Here is a 14232-nt window from a genome sequence, read left to right as displayed (position 1 = left end):
CTGCAGGAGACAAAGCCCCTGCCTATAAAGCTTCACAAGGTGAGCAATCGAAAGACCCCCTTACAATCCATTCAGCTAGGAAGAACTCTCACCTCTCTGCCAACTTCTGTATTTCATCTTCCACATCAAACTTTACTACCCAAAGGCGACGCAACAGATTCAGTCCGTTCTTTTCATCACTGTCTGGGGTTGGTAGAACCATTTGTAGCTCCATCAGTCCCTGAATTAATTTACAGGAGAATCAGTGCAAAGATCTGATTTTAGAAACAGATACTTTAAAACACTTGAAACTTTTGCAAAGTCAAGCTCTCAGTAATTGGAAATGTCAAAATTCATGCACACTTGTGCAGCACTAGGTTGTGCTCTGGTGAGTACAGTCTTTTCTGTTCCTAAGAACAGAGAAACTAGCTCAGGAGAACTTAGCAGAAATTTGTTTGATGGCAAAGAAAAAAAAAAAGCACCCTCAGTTTTTTTGGTTTTATCTTCTTTGAAGTGACTAAGCCTGAAGCTTTCCAAAAACACCAGGCCCAATATAGACAAAGCAATTTTTTGACAGCTTCTCCCTTTGAGACTAAGCTCTATGCAATTTTAAATAGAAAATGTTAAGCTGTTGTAATTACACTTGTTTTAACAACACAAAAGTATGGATAGATCCAGAGTGTACTCTTTTCCACCAGGTAAATCTTGCACAAAGAGCATTACTCACAGCATTAACATTCAGTAGCTAAAGCCTCCTCCTGCAGACATATTGCCCAAGGACTAGGATCACAGCTGAAGCCTCTCTTCAACAGTGTTGGAGAAGATTCACCTCCCCAAAAATGAAAAAAGTCAGTGTAACCATGAGTTGTTCCCACCTACCCGGAGAGCTGCGTCTCGAACATTCATGCACGGAGACTGCAGGGCCTGCAGTAGCACATCAATCTCCTCCTGTTCCGCATAGGCACAGCCATCCTCCCCGCTGCTACTCGTGCACAGGGAGGTCAGTGCGTTGGAAGCTAGAACCTGAAATGCCGAGAGGAAGCATTAGAGATTCCACCACTGCCCTCTTCTTCTCTGCATTTGATCAAAGGGAGTGCAGGTGGGCGTTGAGTGCTATCACAAGCAAAGAAATTCTGAAAGAACAGAGAAGGCTTCAGGATGAAAACAAGAACTGAGTTCAGTCCAATCCCATGCCATTTTGTTACTATTTGTCTTTCTGCCACCTCACCCTTTTGATCAAACTTTACTTCTGGTCACTGATTTTTTTCAGCTGAACAAGGCCTTAGAGAAGGAATAAAATAACACCTGGGGAAAACTGAAGACTGTTTGATGCATAAAACTCACAGGAAAAAAAAGACACAGGTATTTTAACCACCCCCCTCCAATACCATAAACAGAGGAGACAAATGATGATGTATCAACCACCAGCCTCAGGGAGCAGATTGATGTATTTCCCTCAGTTAGATGTTGATGAAACTGAGGCAGAATCCTGACAGTGGTTATGAAGCCGAGGACTCACCTGTAACCGTGGAGAACCTGTTCCTATCACCCGGGTCAGCAGAATCAACATGTCCTTTCGGGGCAGCAACTCTGGGCCATTCTGAAAGAGGAGGAGGGGAGAAAAACCCTTACGTCTTGTGACTCCAAAGAACTTTGCCTGTGTATGACCATCCTTATTTAAGAACCACAATAAAAAACTAGGTCTGAGCACATGACCCAAACCTGTGACAGAAAACAGTCGTACGTTGTTAACTAACTAGTAGAATTAATCTGCATTGTCCAGTTTACACATTAGCTGTTTCATCCCCTCCCTCAGCTGTACAGCTGTTGAGGAAGGTCACCTCATCCCCACAGCTCTCACTTACCTCATCTACCAGCAAAGCCTGACCATTTGCTGATGATCTCAGCTGAGCGTGAACCGTAAGGATCTGCAGAATCTTGACCAGGAACTCCTCCTTGTCTTCACTGGTATGGGGCGTCTCGATCATAACAGTCTTTAGGAGAGGAAAAACTAAGGAAAATGCTGGAGCTGATAATGGGGCAGCACCTGTGAAAAGGAAAAAGAATCCTGTGAGCAGAACAGCAGAACTGCTCACCATTTTACAACACTGACTGATGCAAAATGTACACTTTGTAGGTTGTAACAGATATTGCCAGCTTCAATCTTATGTACAAGCTTGTCAAGTGACTCCAAGTATTTCTGTGCCCCTAAAAGCACAGGGTCTACGGGATGATGTCTTGTGTACCTGGACTTAACCCATACAGACACAGCACTCAGCCTGTTGAAGGCAGCTTGCACAGCCTGCCACCTGTTTAGTCCCTATCACTTTGCCGCTTAGTGGCAGCAACATTAGGGCTCCAACACTGACATTTGGCACTCAGATCTACCTAATGTTCTTGCTTGCTACCCTGATGAGCTGGCTTTAATTAAAGTCATATTAGAATTACAAATTACTTCCAATACTATAATATTTCAACGCACGCAGCAAATGCAATTTGCTGAGCAAAATCCATTGAAACAATTCAGTGGATTACAGTACATGGACATGCAAAACCATGGTTTTGTCTATACAGACCATACTCAGTGGATGGAGGAGACACGACAAAATTAAATCATTACACAATCAGCGTTGAAATTAAAAATCTAATATTTAAATTGTATTAAGTTTGCATCTACACTCTCTGAGAATTCACTTGAATTAAACTAAAAAAAAGGTTAATTTTATTCAAAGCAACAGGGATCTGATATTATTTAACTAACTCGTTTTTAAAGTTGCTTTGTCCCAAAGTAGCAGCTTATTTGCCAGCTGTATTCCTTTTAAACACTTCCTAGCAACCTAACAAATCTGTCACTCCAACTTTCACTTGGATTCTTGAGAATGAGGTTTCTCTAATTCCGGCACAAGGCTCAAACCCTCTTCCCCTTTGAAAGAATTAGAGCTTTTGGATTCCTGTTAGAGACTTTGATTCTTCCTTCTTACAGGTGCTTTGCTATGGGACATAACAAGTACTTTTTTCAGTCTTCCAGTTAGTCCAAAGCAAAACGTTTAAAGAAAATCTGAAAGCTACAATTAGGAAAAAGAAAGAATGATTCTTTCTGGTTTCAAGCTAAACTGTCAGCACCACTTACTTGCTGAGGATGTATACGGTTAAGTGTATAATGTATTCTTGAACATATGCCTGTGGGCCTTTAGTTGGAGTCACGCTTTTATATATTGTTAAAACTAAAGTACTGGATATCTAGGGAAAACGCTTGCTTTCAACATCCTATCTGTGCTGTCAGAGAATGCCACAATTTAGATTTCTAAGATGCAGATGAAGAGCACTGCAGATACAATACTGCAGTATTAGTCAGCTTATGTAGGGCATAGATACTGCAGAAGTAGTTCAAGAGAGAAATATTAAATACCAAACACACAGAGCTCGTAACTATTTAACATGAATAGTTTAGGTAAAAAACCCGCTATCTCAGATGTGAGATTTTTCTCACTATCTGATTTTATGCTTTTTTTTTTTTTTTTTTTTTAATTATTGGCCAGATATTTTTAGGCTTAAGCAACTGTCCCTCTATATGCAGCAGGAAGGAGAAGGCTTTATCTGAGAAGATAAATGTTCTGTTAAAAGAGTAGCTGGTATTTTAAAATGTATCTTGGCATTTCAGCAATGAATGATAAATTTTACCATCCACAGTATAAACACGTGTGGTCTTTCCTAAGTATCGTGGTAACTGAAGAAAGTAACTTCCACTAAACAGTATTGTGTAAGACAGCACTCAAAAGCATTTTAAGAACTTTTAGGAAAAATTATTTGGGAATACAACTTGACTTGTCCAACAAAGTGTTATGGAACCTGCTGCCTTTCTCTTGCTGGAGAAGTGAAAAAAAAATCAAATATTCATTTAAATAAGCACTGTAAGAAATATTGAAGGCAGAACATTTCAAAATACTTCCACTAGTTTCTGGAAATAAGCATTCAAATGTTAATGATCCTGCAATTAATATGGAAATGTATGAAATAACAGAGACACTGAATTATCACAGAGACATTGAGCACTAAAGCGGTGCTCAACATGGTCAACTGCTCCTGCTTAACACTAAAGATTATTTATGTCAGAGTTACAAAACTGCAGATCTGACCAGCAACAGAACTGTACGGGCAGAACTGAATGACTGGGGTAAGGGACCAAGTGGAATCCTAGATTTCTTCTAAAACTTATAAACTGTCTACCACAGCATTTTCTGACTGAGTTAGATGATGATCAGCTCCAAAGCCTGGATGAATCACCTCTATCACTACAGAACACCGCATCTGTAAAGACAGCTTAAGTCATCCCTGCCTCCAAGAGAAGCAGACTTCTCCAACCTCTTAAGAATTCTTACCTATTAGCATGTAGTGATACAAGTACTTGCATACCCCATCATAAAGCAGATTCTGGAATTGATCTATTTTAAAACTAACCCCTGGGTTCATTTTAGCCCAGATCATATTCTTGAACTATAAAAATATTGGTGCTTGCCCTTATGCTACGAAGTAGAAAGGAACTGCTTCTTCTGTAACCATGCCAGAATAAAATATTCATGAACTGCAGTACTACGTAGAAAACAAGAAGCCGCCACAGGCACTTCTCTGCTGAGATCTCAGATAACAAGCAATTATTTTGTCTTTCCACTTAGTCTCACTGAATCACTTACGCTAAGTGGTGGTGAAATGCAAGAACTGTCCTTAGCAAAGATGAGTCTTAATTTCACAACTATTATTTCTGCCTGAACCATTTTAAGAAAAAATTATTGCTGTTTCATTTCTACACTTAACTATACTTGTAATATCTTTTCTACTACTGCCACCACAGAAAGAGAAAAAAAATTAATGAGGAAGTTAAGTTTTTTCATATCTATGAAAAGACTTACTGGATTTAAAAATAAAAAAGTGAAGTCTCACCTATAAAACATTATACAAACCAAAAAACTAAAAGAACTACGTTATTGGGGCAAGGGGGGAAGAAAGTTAAGATCTACAGTGCTTTTTACCTGTTTCTCCCTTGCCTGTTCGGCTAGGAATGGTGTGGGCATGCAGCAAGCTAACAACTCTGTTGAGAGCAGTAGGCAGCTCTTCTTGACACCAGGAATCATCTAGTTCACATTCGGGTTTCATCAGGCGCAAGGTCACATGGCTCAGTAAAATACCTGGTGTGAAAGAATAAAAAAATATACGAAAAGACTAAAACCAAACATTTATTGAGAACAAACTCCCAGAACACAGACCAAAGAATTCTAACAAAGCTCTAGGAAACATCCCAGGCTGCAAAAGATGTGCCGAGATGGAAGCACAGCCCCAAAGGCTATAGGGGATATTTTCCTTCAGAAGAGTCACTTTCTGCTGTATGAACACTATTGTGTGTTCCCTCCAACAAGGAGCAAACTCTTCTTGTTTTGCAACACCTGTCATGAAATTTCAGTAATCCCAAGCTTTTCTAAAGACGTCAGCCCAAACCAAGACCTGTCCAGCAGCGGGATCACTAGGACAGTGCAGTCACCTCCTTAAACACTGTTCCATAGTGGTTTTTCTTCTTAGCTGTCTGTGTTATACGGTCACGATTCACAGCTTGTAAGAGGGAGGATTTTGACCACCCTACCATAAAAATAACGCACCCTGCCATTAAACAGCAACTGCAAATACTAACCAAAGGTTTTAAGTCGAGCAGGCATGACACAGGAAGCTAAGGAAAGAAAAGGATCCTTAATTCTTGGAGCAGCCAAAGGTGATCTAAAAAGTGGCAAGAAGGAGCTGATGAGACCAGGAATGTACTGAGTTAGACCAGGAGGTTTTCTCTTGATAACAGTGTCCAGGAGTCCCAAGGCTGTTTCCAGTTCATTATCAAGCTGTAAGAGAAACAATTTGAAAGATTACCATAAATTACTCTGGTAGCTGCAGGGCTGGCAAAAAAGATCAAAACTTGCCTCCTTCAGTCGTTTTCTTATTTGAGACTCCTTTTCCAGCTGTGCATGCATTAGTTCTTTCTGCTTGCTAGTTAGTTGCACCTCATCCTTTATTCCTTTCTTCTTCTTTATCTCCTGCAAATAGAGAGCACCATGGACATCAATAACTGGAACTATTAACTCTAAACCTTCAATTAGGTGGAGGAGCAAGTTGGACACCTTGTTTTTCAGAGTTTACTTTTAAAACAGGATGGAAGCACCTGTTTAACAACCCTTGCTGGGAAACTCACACAAGATGCACTGAACAAGAGATGAAGAGAAAAACAGGCATTACCAACTAATAAGTGCACTCACAAATCAGTAGAATACAGCAGAAATTGATACAAATATAGGCATAAGAGAAACTGATATACACAGAAACAATAAAATAAAATATTGAGGTATTGAAAGAAATACAGTTAATCTTTCCCAAAAGTGTACACACAGGTATGCCAAAAGCCATGCATAAAACAGATGAGATAGCTTTGTGTCTCAGCCATCACTAATGGCTTTCCTGTTCCCATCACCTCACCTCCTTCAGCTCCAGCTCAATGATTTGTTCCTTGAAAGAGTAAGCTTTATTCTCCCTCTTCATGTTAGCCTTTTTCATACTGTCCTGTTGAGCACTGAGAAAGGAAGCAAAGAATCAGCACTACTCTGAAGAAAGGTTCAGGCACACAAATCTAGGAACTTCTGTGCAGAAAAGAGTATCTGACAAACCCAAACCCACTCACTCACTGACGAGATGCCAGCAGGAATCAATCCCCATGTTCACAGAAAAAAGAAATTATAGTCTTACCTCTGTATTATAGACTTGTCATACAGTTCTCCTTCTGGTGTCTTCATGATGGCAAATTCCTCTCGAGTAACCTGGCACAGAGCTGGATTCTCCATTGATGCTGAGATAGTGCTGATGAGCTGTGGGAGCACTCTGCCAGGTGAAAGCAGGGAGAGAGATCCCACTGCATTCATGGATGACTATCAAGAAAACAAAGGAAAATCCACTATGATCAGTATTCCTTGATACTGTTTCAAAAGAGTATGCCCTGCTGAAGTAGGCCATGTTACATTCTTTGAGAGCAACACCCTTGAAGTTCTATTTCATCATCCACTGAGTACCAAAACCTTATCTAGAATTCTACTCAACTGCTGATACACATCCCCCTACAGCCTTAAATCCCAGCTCTTTTTTTTTTCTCCACTGGATTTCTCTTTGAACCTGCTTTTCCCCCTCCTTACAGACATATCTCCTTTCTGACAGACCAGTTAGCACTTAACTCCTCCAAAAAAATTTTTTGTTCCAAAGTATCTCCGCATACAAACAACAGAAAAGCAGAAGTTTATCACCTGGTTCTCTGGAGTGTAGGCAGTGAGTCTGGGTAGTATGTCATTCAGGTGTTTGGTAATAAAGTCTTTGGGATCTATCTTCATCTTGATGAGGAGGGCTGGCCAAAGACCTGGCTGTACTGCCACTAGCATGAAGAATAAATAAACATAATGAATATGAAGCAGATTACTAATACAATGAAACAAAAAGCTAAAATTTAAAAAAAAAAAAATCTGTTGTTATTGAGAGTGGTTTTATCCCTTCACTTACCTAGAGACGGATGATGGCTCACCAGCAGCATCTCCAAAGCCAGCTTTTCTGTCTCAAAGGAATCCACATCCAGCCCCGCCACACTTGAGATGACACACAGTGCCTCGTGAAGTACACGGGGAGGAATGTATGTCTTTCCCAGCTCTGACAACTCTCCCGACTCCATCACCAGAACCTCCTGAGGCATAACCTAGGGGACAATTTGTCATTAACATCACAGCAAGCTTTCCTGAACACACTTTCCTACAGGAACACCATACTGAACACCAGAAATCAGCTCCCTCTGAAAGTGCTAGCAACCTCAAGTTTTCCAAGAAAATAAAGGGTGATAATGGAGCCAAAGCACAGAGTGCTGACAGTGGTGGAAAGACTAAGAGCAGAAGACCATACCAGATTTGGCAAGGCAGGGTAAACTAAAACTCAAACTATCATTTTTAGCAAAGAGGACTTTGGAAAAGGTTTCACCAGTTGGCTAGGAACAGTACGCCCAGCTTCTGCTGTCTAATTTTACCCAGTATCTTTCAAAAATACCTTATTCAGGCTTCGTCTGTGACATGGAGATACTGTTTATGAAGTCTCACCCTTGGTACCTAAATAATGCAACTTAACCTATTTAGCAACTTCACATGGTGCTGGCTTAGCAGCATGCCCAATAATAGAGGATTTAACTGTTGTTGTTTTTTGGATGCTAGTTGTTACTGAAGTATTTATACTGCATTTGTTTTAAACAGGCAGTCTGAACTGTTCGCCAGGGCCAAAGAACTAGGATACTGAGAAAGGATCTACATACCTTGTTTTCTAGTGGGGATTAAATTTGCTTTTTAAACAATACAAGAACATGGAAAACTGCAGCTTCCTCCCCAAGTAATTTGGAATAATGTGGCTTTTGTGCATATAGGGAAGACTAGGCAGCCTCTCACACCAGGGACACTAACAAAATAATAGCAGTAATCTAGGAACAAGTGGCATTTCTAGAAGATCACAAAGCTGGAACTGAGTCCTTTTCCTAGCACACTGTATGTCAACGTTAACAGCAAACCTAGGGTATGGAGCTGATGGGCAGCACACAAGCAGATAAGCAGGGACGAGGCTTCTTGACTGCTCACCTTATGAGAACTGAGAACCACTTTCAGCTCCTCCAAGAGCCCATAAGCCAGTTTATACCCTCCCAGAGAGGACAAAAGCTTCCTGACTGTTTGATGGGCCTGTCTTCGAACATGCCAGGTCCGACTCAGCAGTACTGCAATAAGGGCACGGTGATACTGCCTGAAAATGGAGAAATAAACAGGTCGAGCAACGGAGGTAGCTCTGCAAACCACCTGGCCACAAAAGCACAAAGCATTCAGCATTTTGTGCAAAGTCCCAGGCCCACCCTCTCCTGTAGAAACATTCAGGGTCAGACCCAGATCAGTAACAGCACTCTACGTACTGAACTTTACTTTCAGGGAGCCGCTGTGCATGATCCAAGAGGAGACGCTCTGTCAGCTGCAGTACGGTACACATTGCTGTGGGAAAAGACAAATATTTAAAATAGCATGTGATTTAATACAGAAGGAGATTTTTTTTTTCTTAAGAATGAATAAACAGCAATCAGCACACAATAAAATAACTGCCAAAATTGAGCCTCTACATAAGCTTCTCAGTAAAGCTAGAAACAAGTCCAATTAACATCTAACAAGACTGGAAGCAGAATCATGAGCTAAGAGAATCGTGGTTAGCTTCACTCCAGCAGAATTTCCTTAACCAGTATGAGAGGCCTATTTTCGTGTGAGTAAACAGAGCAAATCAAATAAGAAGCACCATACTCACTGCATCAATACTGTTAATTCCCGAGCATTGCTGAAATGTCTTAAGTGACAATAAAATGCTTAATAAATTCATTAAAAAACGCATAACGCTGTGGGAGCGATAGCTTTTGTATTTTACCACATACTATCATCCGAGCTTCTACTGTCACTAGACCCTTTGGTTTGCATATCAATGTCCAACCACATCATAAAAACAGGAACAGAAAGCCCTGAAATGTAGGGTAGGTTATAACCCATATTAAGTACAATAACAGGTCGCTTTGGAGATTCAACGCATCAGATAGCTTGGGGATGTTAAACACATTTGCTGGATGTTTTTGTTCATTAATAACCAATAACAAATCACGACAATGCTTACTCTCAAAATTACCAGCATTAGTTTTGGGGATTAACATCCTGATGGACTGATAAACAATTTTCCAGATCATATTGTTTCAGGATACCTGCAGACTTGGGAAGGAAAATGACTGGATATACACATTGCCCATTGCCTTCAGCAAATAATGATCACAGCAAGCAAAGAAATTATGCTAGTTCCCATTTACCTCTTCAGAGCTTTGTACAAAAGATAAATGAACTCATTTCAGAGAAACGATTCATGAACTCATTTGCAAGGCTTTCAGTTTAAAAGATAGTCAGTGATGTTTCTGTGGGGCACTTTCTTTTTTCCAATTAATCTTTAAACACAAGAGAACAAACTAGAGCATGGATAGACTAATGTATAACCCAATTGATTTCTTATCTGTTACTACTCTTCCTCCACATTATCTTACGAGCTTCCTCTGCATGTATTCTTCTCCAACCTTATTTTACTTTTCCCCATCTTCTTCCTAATTTTATGCTTATCCATGTCCCTTAGATTGGCCGCAACTATCTACTTACAAGCTGGAACACCACACACTTTTTTGAATTGGACAGACCTTCATTGAATATAAAGATTTGGAATTGTAAATGTTTGATAACATAGGATAGAAACATTAGACATTAATTAATTCACTGCCAGGTTACAATTAATTTAGATATACTTCTAGAAGAGAGCATTGCTCATTTCAATCTGAAAATGGATCCCCAAGGACCACAGAACTGGGCTAACAGCAAAGTAGCTTGCTTAAGTAATAGAATTAAACAGTAACAGGATACGCAATAACTGATAATTTACCTTCCTCTGAAGCGGACTGCAAGAACTTCTCAGATGTAAAAATTTGTTTTTTCTCATCCAGAATCAGCTGCCAGAAGCTGCTCAACTTAGACTCTGAGAAGAAAAGCACAGATGTCTATCAAGGACTTATCAAAATGAGTAAGAACTTACCAGGTTACAGAGAATACAGTAAAATTCTGTCTCCTGAAATTTTTGAAGCTATTTCTAGCTTTTGCTTGTCTTCACTTACAAAGCCTCTCATCTCCCATTTAGAACTATAAGCATGTCTAAAAAACACCTGTTGAAAAAAATATATTTCTCTGACTTACACTTGTGAAACGTAAAATCTGTTTCACCTTAATTTTCATAGCGCAAGACTCCCTAAAAATGAAGAAAAGGAGAAAGCTGATGTGTTGCTTTTGACAGACAGAACACATCTGGATCTTATATCCTGGCAGATGTATGAATTCAGACAGTTCTTGCAATATGTTCTAATGGAAAACAGAATTCCAGTCCTGCAGTTTTCCAAAGATAGTTTGTAAAAATACTACATAAATGGCAAACAAGTTACACTTTGAATGCTTCAACACTTTTAACACTTCTGTCATATCCTAGCATGTAAGGTCTCAATTAATTTTTTGTCAGAGCAAAGAGAAATACTGCCCCAAGTGAATGGAAGCTGGAATTTGCAAAGCCACAGAAGAGCAAGAATTTCTTATGAACAGAACCAGGAGAGATCAGAATAAATCTTCCCTGTTTTATCAAAGGGCAGTGATTCTCTGCTCAGAAGCAATATATGGATTAAGGAATAGAACCTGAGGCACACTGTCAAGAAAAAGTGTTATTCCTTAGAGCCTGGTCATATTGGATTCTGCCAAGACGTTTTGTGATCTTACCAGTTTGTCCCTCAATTACAGACATCCTGCAGATCAACAAAGCTGCCGCAACTCCTTCGGTTACCATGGGAACCTGAGTACTTTGGGATGCTGCTTTTTCTACTGTCTGGATCAGCATTGGCAGCAAGTCCATTGCCTGTAATAATGTGTCACCTGAGGAGACAGACAGAGACAAACTGCAAAACAAGATCCTTCACACCTTAAACCAAAGGTATCAATGGTTCTTCTGTTGTTACAACACAAGAAGCAAACCAGACACAGACGGGGAAGACTCCCAAAGCACTGCCAATCACTCCTGTGATCAAACTTTAGCTATGAGAATGATAACCACTTTAGTACTTTCCTCACAGATAAAAGGGTCCCATCCCACTACTAGTTTCTGTTCACGGGATGCAAAAGAAAATGCTAATCCAGTTACATAAAAGGAACTAGTTCAAATCACAGGAAGTCTGACGTTAAAACTATGTTTCTCTGAGAGCGCAGAAGTAAATTCCTGGCAAGCCACAACCATCTGTTCCATCTCAAATGTTCAGAAGCCAAGGAATCCCGCTGATCTGTGACCCTCGCGTCTAAGGGAACTGAGCTAGACGTTCCAGCTATTTCCAGAAGCAACACCTCAGACGATGCCAAAATAAAAAAAAAAAAAAAGAAACAGATGACACTGAGTTTTTGTACACCGAGTATTTGCAGGTAGTGTTTTAACCATAAACCTGTAAGATTTAGAATCTTTATTTTTTAAGTTGGATACTTCACCTACTGGGCCAAAGTAATGGCAGCCAGCATGCCAGTGCTGAGTAAATTGTTTTGGAATATGAATGTCTTAGGCCATGATCCCTCTAACAGCTGCACACCTCACACATGTAATCCCCCCTGCCTCTGCAAAGCATGAGCAACTTTAGGTTTCCCATACTTTACATGTATCTCTATGAAGGGACCAGCCTCCTGTGAAACCTAACTAGTTTTTGAAGTGGTTGGTGGTTTTTTTCAGCCCTAGGATAACACAGAAATTCCCAGCAGCTATAATAGAAAAACATGGAATTTTAATTCTACTCATATCCATGTTGAGAAAAAACAAATGGCAAGTTCATTGTACCTAATAAAATAGACCAAGTTATTCATCTCTCAGGAAAACATGTAACAACTTTTCAATTCATACTGCCTCAACAAGAGAGATCTCACATACAGAGAGCAGACCTATCACCTATTGAACTGCAGATGAAGTGCTGAAGTCAGCACAGGGAATACAACCAACTGAGGCAAATCTGAAAAGGATCACCAACGGCTGTGAAGATTTCAAAAACATATTCCTTCAAAAAAAAAAAAAAAATTAAGCTCCTGAGCATCAAAACTGCAGCCCACAATACCAGTGTTATGGATGATGTATGAAGCAAAAGCATGGTCCCTTAGCTAGAAATACTGCAATCTGTAAAGCAAATCAATCCAAAATTACTTTGGGGTATATGAAAAGACAGCACAACAGATAGTGATACTTAGTTATACAAGGAGATATGATATCTTTAAAGGCTTGAAAGCAAAAGAGACTTCAAGGAGAAAAATGAAGGTTAATGAACAGGTATCACCTTACAAAATCTCTCTTAACCCACACAGTTATCTACTATATCAACAAGAACAGAAGTTGATTACTCATTTCTTAAGCCACACAGTCAAGAGAGTTATTAATAGCTGCGCAGTTTTACCTTTGAAAGAAGCTAGCATGCACTGCAGGTAGGCATGCCTCACAGCTGAAGTGGAGGTTTTAAGGCTGAAGGCTTTCTTTAGCCATTCCACCAGCTTCTTAGGGACTTCTGTGGTGAACCGAACACACCAAAGAGCCAGGACAGAGACCGCATGAACCAACGTGCCTTCGTGGACTAGGAAGTAACACAGGGCTCACATCAGTACAGCAGTTACACAGAACACAGGAACACATAAAACAGAAAGCAGATAATGTTGGGGTGAGGAAGGAGAAGAATGCACGTGCTTCTACCAGGCATAGAGTTGTCTCCACAGGGCTGCTCTTCAAAATGGTGCAATGTATTTTATAGCACAACATGAAAAAATCAGGATTTGTCCTAAGTAACAGGCCGTATGAAAAGCCTGCTCAAGATGAAAGCAGCTTAACAAATCCAGAACAAAAGCAAGAGACCTCACCTTCTTGTTGCAGAAAAGGGATGAAAAGCTCAGCCACAGTTCCAGTCAGAGCTTGGCTAGATGTCCCAGAAACCACATGGTGACTAAGGCTACCAATCCCTGAAAAGAAAAACATCTCTCATTAGTTCCTAAAGTACCAGCGCTTGCTGTAAAATCTCAGAACAATTGCATTTGAGTCCTTGCTCAGACATCTCTTTCTCATGACTACATCTGGATGTCACATCCACCATGAACCAACTTTACATGACGCTGTCTTCATTTTTACCCAAGATAGTCACCTCCTTCCTTGCAGAAAACATTTTAGCCTACTAGCCAACTATTTCCATTGAAGAGAAAGTCAAGAATTTGCATGCAGTATCCAGCACCCTGTATGACATTAACCGCAGCCAACAGAGAATAACCAGGCAGGGATTCATTCCTAAAGGCTCAAATACGGATTCCTCTCATTCAGCCATCTGCTGGATTTGCTCCACTAGAGAAGCAGCTTTCTTTTAGGATCCTCACCTGAAAGGACACTCATCTTCTGAGCAACAACTGTCAGCTTCCCTTCCGAGCCTGCCAACAAGAAACAAATGGGTGACTGCTGATGCACAGACAGGCAATCACAATGTGCTACATCAGCTATCTTCTCTAAAATACCCCTGACCCAGGCTGAGCAGCCCCTACCATACAGGCAGTCAAAATCAAC

The 14232-nt window shown here is 40.3% G+C and overlaps 1 protein-coding gene across 1 annotated transcript in view; it reads right to left on the bottom strand.

The window, feature by feature from the left end:
- Positions 1-14232, bottom strand: part of GCN1 (GCN1 activator of EIF2AK4) — a 42748-nt gene that overhangs the window by 21081 nt on the left and 7435 nt on the right. The window contains exons 12-29 of the mRNA XM_084538699.1: positions 14049-14099; positions 13545-13643; positions 13091-13264; positions 11394-11546; positions 10519-10611; positions 8981-9056; positions 8658-8817; positions 7552-7741; positions 7302-7426; positions 6754-6932; positions 6487-6580; positions 5937-6050; positions 5660-5858; positions 5007-5162; positions 1845-2026; positions 1499-1579; positions 859-1002; positions 93-220 (exon numbers count right to left, since the gene is read on the bottom strand). Of these exons, the coding sequence (XP_084394825.1) occupies positions 93-220; positions 859-1002; positions 1499-1579; positions 1845-2026; positions 5007-5162; positions 5660-5858; positions 5937-6050; positions 6487-6580; positions 6754-6932; positions 7302-7426; positions 7552-7741; positions 8658-8817; positions 8981-9056; positions 10519-10611; positions 11394-11546; positions 13091-13264; positions 13545-13643; positions 14049-14099 (2398 nt within the window). The remainder of the gene's footprint in view (positions 1-92; positions 221-858; positions 1003-1498; positions 1580-1844; positions 2027-5006; positions 5163-5659; positions 5859-5936; positions 6051-6486; positions 6581-6753; positions 6933-7301; positions 7427-7551; positions 7742-8657; positions 8818-8980; positions 9057-10518; positions 10612-11393; positions 11547-13090; positions 13265-13544; positions 13644-14048; positions 14100-14232) is intronic.

This window comes from Aythya ferina (assembly GCF_964211825.1).
Source record: "Aythya ferina genome assembly, chromosome: 17".
Lineage (NCBI taxonomy): Eukaryota > Metazoa > Chordata > Aves > Anseriformes > Anatidae > Aythya > Aythya ferina.
The sequence above is the reverse complement of the archived record's forward strand: the minus strand, read 5'-3'. Positions and strand labels throughout refer to the sequence as shown.